Source organism: Malus sylvestris, chromosome 11, assembly GCF_916048215.2.
Source record: "Malus sylvestris chromosome 11, drMalSylv7.2, whole genome shotgun sequence".
NCBI classification, from domain to species: domain Eukaryota; kingdom Viridiplantae; phylum Streptophyta; class Magnoliopsida; order Rosales; family Rosaceae; genus Malus; species Malus sylvestris.
This window is the reverse complement of record NC_062270.1, coordinates 19,260,945-19,269,170: the sequence shown is the minus strand read 5'-3', so window position 1 is coordinate 19,269,170 and position 8,226 is coordinate 19,260,945. Positions and strand designations below refer to the sequence as shown.

Below are 8,226 nucleotides of genomic sequence, written 5' to 3'. Positions count from 1 at the left end.
AAGTTAGAAGTTGTAGAGTCATATTTGACTACAAATGTAGCGGTGTAATTTATAATATCTTTAAAACTTATGGAGTCAAATTTGCAGTGCATTGCAGATAGCCTCCTCACCATTATATTGGGCTCAAATACAAGACAAGATTATAAGCGCATTACTAAGAAACTCTACATATAAATAGGCCAGGAATGCAGTCCCTAAAGTACAGGGACTCATCGGAGTACTAAAAAAAATACCCAAGAATTGGGAAGCTGTAGGAACTGTCAATGGGTTGGGGCCCATGTTCTTTTTGAGTTGGGTGATATCCTCATATCCCCACCATGTGAAGAAGTTGTGAAGATGTTGTGCAGCTACCCAGAACACACCTAAGACGGACGAATAATTCCTACTCACCTGCCTTTTCATTTGTTTATTGATGAGAAATCAAAGGTCCTGATACCATTTTTATTTTGTTTTTGTTTTTTTACTATTTGGATCAACGATTGCGAAACTAACAATGATTTTTTAATCTTTTAAGAATTTTACTATAAGAACCTCTCTTTAGAGACGAAATTCCTTTAGGGACCTGAATATTCCTTGAAGCCCCTAAAAGAGTCCTGAAGAACGTAGGTGGAAACCCTAAAATAGGATCTCTCATTCAAGATGCTCCAAGTTTTGTATCAGTAATTTAGAGAAAGTCTAAAGAGCTGTATTTGCTCACACGCATGTCGATGATTGATCATAACATTTTCCACGGGTTAATCCCAATCAGTCTTTACTTTATAAGTCTCACACACATAAATGACTCAGATCTTCCACATGTTTACCTTTTTCTCTGTTCACACACTCATATTCGCGTCAATATTATTTGATTTATTTAATATGAGGACAGAGAATAACAGAAAAGTGTGAATGAAGTTAAAAAAGTTGATATTATCATTTTGGTCTCACAAATAAAAAATAATAAAGAAAGACTGTCACACTGTGACAGAATCAAGGACCATGTCAATGAGGCCATGCATTTATTTTTAAGAAAACTAATGAAAAGGGTTTGAAAACTTTGAGTTTTAATGATAAGGACAAAATAAAAAGTAAAGTGAATAGTATCAGGTTTGACTTTTTAATGTAAAAATGTGGTTTTTGGTTAAAGTGAACAGTACCCCCGGACTTTTCGTTAAAACTCCCTTTATTTTTTGGAGTATGCTATCCGTTCATTCTTTTTTACTTCTCACAAACTCCATATTAATTCATGTTCTTTGATTTTTTTTAATTTTTCAATCCGACAAACAAAACTTAAAAAAAATAGGTAACAAAGTGTCTTGCTTGTAAAGATGAGCTATGTTGTCCTGTCTTGAATATTGACGGCTTCTTTATTTATTTTAATTTTTTTTAAATTTGATATTTTAAACACGTGTTCAAAGTAAGTCAACTTTGGTGATTTGGATATTTGACCAAATTCTTGCCAGCCATTGTCGTTTATCACAGGCTCACAACTAGCCATCCTAACCAATTAAAAAAAATAATAAATAAATAAAATTTGAAAACTTTAAGTTTTAACGGTAAGGATATAATAAAAGGTAAAGTAAATAATAACATGATTAACTTTTTAATGTAAAAATATAATTTTTTGTTAAAATAAACAGTACCGAAAACTTTTTGTTAAAATTCCCACAAAAAAAAAAGAAAAATAACTAATGAAAATAACTTGAAAACTTTGCATTATAAACAATAGAGGAAATCAAAGGAAAAATCCTATAGCGTCGCCATAGCTTGGTGTCCAACGAACAAAACAAAAGACCGGAAAACATCAATACTTCGGTGGAACTGAAACTCAAGGGTAAGTTTCTCAAGTGCCAGAAAGCTGCGCCCCATCCATTTTGTGACTTGGGAAGGTCCAATGCAACTCAGGTATGAATTGTTTAACAATGTTCATACAATCACATGCGTAAAAAGTTGAGTTGAGAGTCAAAGGAGGGCGGTCGGGGGAAACTAATTGACGCTAGACAGTTTCCTTACAAGAAGAGGAAGCAGAAAACAATATCACCAAAAACAACAAAAAGCACACAGAATCCAGCTACAGATCACGCCGAGTTCAGGAATTTTTGGGCAGCATCCAAACTCAGTTCTTCATAGACCTGGAACAAATAGAATCGAGGTTTTTTCAATGTAAACAAAAACCATAGTATTTACGACTATTATTTGTTGAAAAACATATACTACATACGAGTTTCTTGTGGATTCGTTGAAATGCCTTGCAAAATCTCTCTGCTTCTGCTGCACCCACCTAAACAATTGAGTACAAGTAGTTAGTTTTCCTTCCAACCAAAACCATTCTTAGTTTTTGTTTCATTTATTTCATCCTTTGTAGTTGAAAAAACATGTCTCCTCAATTTTCAGTTAACTCCATTTGTAAATATGACAGTGTCATAGAACAAAAATTTACAATCAACATATGAACAGCTGACAACTGATACATATGGCCAACTAAGAAATAAAACGGTACTGCATACACTAGCTTATGAGCACGGCCAAGGCTTCTGTTTTTAGCATTGAAGAATTACGACAACTTCTTGGAATCGTGAAATCAAGTTTCCCAATTCCTTTCAAAGAATCACTAGTTCAAAACGAGAGCTATCCCTGCCTCTGGTTTTATCTAATTGTATACATAAATAGTACTTTTACTAAGCTCCTAAGGTCTTCTACAGTTTCAGCTCTGCTGGCTCAAGATATTTCTTTTTCATGAATTATAGTAAGGACTACTTTCTGGACATGGACAGATAATCTAGATTGAATGCTGGAGAAGTCCTCAATAACATAGGACGTTACCAAATATTGGTCCTGCTTAGGGAATTTTTTTTTCAGGTAATCCTACTTAGGGATTTTGCTTATTCATAAAACATAAATAAACCGAGTTCCAAAACAGAGTTAGATTTTGAACCTAAAAGAAGGAACCACTAAAAGCCGATACAAATCCAAATCCCAACTTCTAGAAAATATTAATCCTAAAATTACTACAGCCATACTCACGTACAAACATGAAACCATGGCCGTGCCTTTTTTAATAGATAGGTTCAGGTTTTCCTTTCTTACCGATGTTTAAATCTTATGTACTTCTAGTGCAAGGGATCTGAGTATGTGGCAATAAAACATGGGTGATTAGGCCCTTGAGCAATTCTCTGTGCAAACACTCTACTGATGTTGTATAACAATATCACCATAATTTAAGTGTTACACACACTTGCTTAACTTAAGAGCAGTTAAGTCATAAATTCATTTCCGGGTGGCCAATGTATCAATGTCAACCAATCAGGAAAGGGTGGCCAATTAACCTTGAGGCTTTTCTGCCCAGCTGAGTGTCTCAGATGAAAATCAAAAGACGCTGAGGGCCAAGCACTGCGTTGTTACCTTGTACTAATGACTAAGGTTGTGAAGCAGTTGGAGAAAGTAAGCAGAGTTGGAGAAGACTTTAGAATACAGTTCACATTTTCCGCCATGGGTAGATTTATTTAATTTAACTGGAAGAGGACTTCTTCCGAAGCTAGTAGTTGTAGTCACCCTAGACTTGTTTTGATAGCAATGGTACGATATTCAACCCTTAACTTGTTTCATTATGAACTATTGAACATTAAAAAATAATTGGGTTGTATCAGATCTCTATTGTTTCTTATATGTTTATTTCAATTGCATAAGTATACATCAACTCAATTCTCAAAAACCTTACACAGAAGAGAAGAGAGTTCACCTAAGTACATTAAATCATCCAACAAAAATCACAACGTACACCCGCTTTTCCACTCCTAGACACTGAGAACAATTAGTTTTATTTTGGACTGGACTTCAATTACGGGTTTGAATAAAATAAAGAGTTCATAAATGGGACAATTAAATTTTTCGGAGTTTTTTTTATCCAACATCATTAGATGCAAACAAAAAGGGCTAAAATATAAGTACATCATTGCAACCACATCCCTAAGTTCATGTCTTCTGTTTCTATATGTCCAGAAACCTGTTGTGTCAAAATATGACACCATATAAAATTTCATATAATGGTCTTAGATAATCATATTATGTGTAAAATACGATCGCCACGTATCCATGAAAATGAAGAAAATCAAAGACGAATATGGACATACCTTTCTCTCAGCGACCAACTTTAGCTTCTCCCAGAATTCACCTGTAATTACTCATCCATGTAAGTGCAAAATATTTGACTTCTATATTAAACATACAAAACTGGTGGAATTTCCCAGAATTCACCTGTAATTACTCATCCATATAAGTGCAAAATATTTGACTTCTATATTAAACATACAAAACTGATGGAATTTCTTTTTGGTTACTGATACATCCATGGAAGACGAATAAAGAGAGTGTATGTTAAAACATACCATGTTCGTCAAGTCCTTGCTTCTCCACTTCAATTTTATCTCCCTCATCCCATGCATCTTGCCATTCTTTATGCTGTTGAGAACATTCAAAAACGTCAACATCTTGTGTGTGAATGTGTGCGTACTGTAAAACAGAAACATGTACAAACATTTCAATATACCTCTTCATGCTGTGCTGACTTAGAAGTTGATTCTCTACATTGTTCTGATTCAGCCTAAAATTATACAAAGTTGTCTAAGAATGGCTTGATGAATATATAATCAACAAAAAAACTCATAATGAATAGTAAAGGAATAGCCAGTTCCAACAGAATAAATGGGTTGGTCGCTCAACCAAATTGTTTGGAAACACTTAAGATACTGGAATTTAATTTTCAGCAATAGTATAAGAATTTATAGGTTCTATGTAACCCATCTCAAAACTTTGACACTGCAGATACTCAAGAAATATTTCTAACTTCACGAAATATTCCTAGATGAATCAAATTCCACAAAGTTTTATTACCTTGAACAATATCAAATGTGAAAATTTTCATAAAACCTTGATGCAGTTTCGTTAATCTGATGTTCACATCAGATGAAATCAGACAAAAAATTTGAAAGACTAACAGAAACAAGCCAACAACCTTAGTGATCCAAGAAAAAGCGCAGCCATAGTCTTGTACAGCAGAAAAAAGGTCTCTAACTATTAAATGCCACCAAGTCTTGTTGAGAAACAATGGCAGAAGAAGCAAGGATGAGACCCCAACCCTAATAACTTTTTTTTAATCCCTAACCCAATCTAAACCAAATAAATCCTACTTAAGCTACTCATCTTCTGACCCTGAAAAACTAGCCATCACTGACATCATCTACAAGGCCGAAATTTTCATCTTTGATTTAATTACAAAAAAAAGAAACGAGTAAATAAAGGATGAAAATTTCAGCCTTTCATACATATCCTTGATGACACCGGCCAATGCAAATGGCTCTGAACTTTAAACAAATTGATCGAAAGTTACTTTCTTCTCTGACTCAATATGACATCTACATCAGTCAAAACTACTTAATGCAACCCACCATCCATCTAAATCGATTTATCCATCACATCTCCCTCTCAAAAGAATCATAAACTCTTAACACCTTCCACAATGCCACTTCTAATTGAGCATGCATCCATAATTTCTATAGTTCCACATGGTATTGATATTGGCAGATGCAGGTTGCAGCTGCAAAAATCGCTATTAAATCCAATCTTTTCCTTTTCACAATCAAAATCCAATTGCAGGCTGCAGCTGCAGAAATCGCTATTAAATCCAATCTTTTCCTTTTCACAATTAAAATATAATCTTTACACCTTCTAACTATAAGAAATATTAAAGGGTTATCTCAAAAGTAGATAGTGCATCTGCCCAAAACTCAAAATCCAGATAAGGATTATATACTGTTCGTTTAAAAATATAAAATAATTTTAACGATTGCCAGATTCCATAAATTAACTATCAACGACGCGTTCTAATTGATACAACGAACTAGATAACCAAATTCCACAAAGCATCACAACCAGAAAGCAAAGGCAAAGCGAAACAATTCGTTTTGGTGAAGAGAGAGAGAGAGAGAGAGAGAGAGAGTTACACGGTAATCGCGAGATCGGACGATTGGGAAGAAATCGAGAAGGCGTCCAAATTCAGCGTCGTCCATGGCGGTGGTGGTAAAAACGTACTTATTGCTGAAGTGCTGATTCTTGTGCTCTCCTAATTCTCCAAATTTTATCCCACCCTTCTTTTCTTCTTCCTCTTTCTTGGAAAAGAAAATTACTCCAAAAATTAAAAACAAATTTTTTTTAATAGCCAGATTTGTTTGCTCGAGCTGTCAATTTCTACTAAGTTTTAATTTGGCCAATTTTTTTTTTGTGGTTCATGTGGTGACACATAATTTTCAATGTGATCATTGTGGTAAAAAAAAAAAAAGCTATTAATTAAACTCTTATGGTGAGGCGTGTTAGCAATTCAGGTTCAAATTCAAAGTTCCGTTAGCCTCGCGTTAAATAAAATCATGTGACTATCACATGTGGATCGATCAAAATTAAGTTTATTTATTTTGGAAAATAAAAAGACAAAAACATGATTGAATTAAAATAAAATTACAATTAAAATATACTTGTAAAGATTAAAAAAGTTAAAAAAAAACCTAGCAGTTCTCGTATCTCATCTCAAGCTCCCAGCCACTGCCATAGCTACTAGTGGACCTCTTCCACCGTCACTAACCATCACCCCAATTGATAGCACATGTATCTGTACCTATATAATGCAGAAAAATCATATATGCACAATAATAACTTAAAGAGTTAAAGATAATGGGTGAAATGTAGTATATATGCATTCAGACGGGTGAAAGGCATTGTAGAATTAAAGAAAATGGGTGAAAGGCATTGCAAAAAATTCAATCTTCACTTCTGCCCTCCCCATATGAACTTCAATTCAAAGAAGATTAAGAAAAAAAATTGGAAGGATGTGTACTCGCCGACTAGGGCCTACATAAAACCACATTACCAATTAAAGACAAAACTAAAAGGCATATGCATTCAAACAGGTACCAATTGATACAAGAATGAAATTCAAGTAAGACGAAGACTCTAACTCATGATTAAAGATGTGTTGGCATTGAAAAAAGAAACAATGGTATATTAGAAGTATTAGGATTTCCAAAAGAAATTAAATCATACCTAAGAAATTATGCGCGACTTCACCTTCACCCTCTTCTCCTAGCCATTGACATGGTTTTACAGGTTTAGTTTTAGTCTTTGTGTTCAAGCTTCTTTTTTTTTTTTTTTTTTTTTGTAAAATCTAATTTCAGTTAAACCCTAAATTATACTATATGTCCATTGAATAAGATGTAAATTGGATTGAAATTACGAATTTGACCCTTCATGTGATAGTTACATGAGTTTATTTAATGGAAGACTAACGGAAATTTGGATTTAGACCTCAATTGCTAACAAGGCCCATCACGAGGGTTTAATTAAAAGTTTTTTCACCAAGAGGGTCACATCGAAAGTGGCATGTCGGATCACGAAAAAAATTAGGCCTTTTAATTTTACCAAACCCCTGAATTTTTCTTACCAGCCAATTTCACCCGATTTACTAGGGAGCTGTCAATTTTCTCTTAACTTTAATTTTACTTAATTATCCATGAATTTTTCTAACGAGCCAATTTCTCACTTGAAATTTAATTTTAGCCGATTACTTATTGAACTTTTATAAATAGTCAATTTTCTCTTATGTTAGATTTTAAAAATTTTCATCTAATTTTCCATCCATTTTAATTACACAGACAACACATGACAACCATATAAGGACAAAAAATTGAAAAATTGGATGGAAAATCTTAAAATCTAACACTATGGGGGAGATTGGCTAGATATAAATTTTTAGAGGAGATAATCGGCTAAATTTTAAATTCAGGAGAAAAATTACCTAATTAAAAAGTTTAAAAATGTAATCGACTAAATGTAACATTCCACATCGTCTAGGAGAGTGAATCATGTAAGCCTTATATGTATATTCACATCTCTACCTAGCACAAGGTTTGTTAGGAGCTCACTGGCTTCGGGTTCCATTGGAACTTCGAAGTTAAGCGAGTTCATGTGAGAGCAATCCCATGATGGGTAATTCATTGGGAAGTTCTTGTGTGAGTCCTAGAAACAAAACCATGAGAGCGTGGTCAGGTCCTAAAGTGGACAATATCGTGCTATGGCGGAGTTGAGCCTGGAATGTGACAATTTAGCATCAAAGCCAATCTCTGACCGTAAGTGTGCCGATCAGGACTTTGGGCCCCTAAGGGGGGCGGATTGTAACATCCCACATTACCCAGGGAAGTGGAT

General features: G+C 34.2%; 1 protein-coding gene across 3 annotated transcripts; it reads right to left on the bottom strand.

Moving 5' to 3' along the window:
• Positions 1–1,814: 1,814 nt before the first annotated feature.
• On the bottom strand, positions 1,815–6,180 carry LOC126591325 (uncharacterized). 3 transcript variants are annotated; one of them, XM_050256974.1, is made up of 6 exons: positions 5,979–6,174; positions 4,526–4,579; positions 4,365–4,437; positions 4,110–4,150; positions 2,201–2,260; positions 1,815–2,111 (listed from the first exon to the last, which is right to left on the bottom strand). In XM_050256974.1, exons 1-6 carry the CDS (start codon positions 6,042–6,044, stop codon positions 2,058–2,060), a joined length of 348 nt encoding a protein of 115 aa, XP_050112931.1. In that variant the 5' UTR covers positions 6,045–6,174; the 3' UTR covers positions 1,815–2,057. The 3 variants fall into 3 exon arrangements, with proteins under 3 accessions (XP_050112931.1, XP_050112932.1, XP_050112933.1); XM_050256975.1 differs by lacking the exon at positions 4,526–4,579 and having other exon boundaries at positions 4,365–4,488; positions 5,979–6,180; XM_050256976.1 differs by lacking the exon at positions 4,526–4,579 and having other exon boundaries at positions 5,979–6,176.
• Between the last annotated feature and the right edge of the window lie 2,046 nt (positions 6,181–8,226).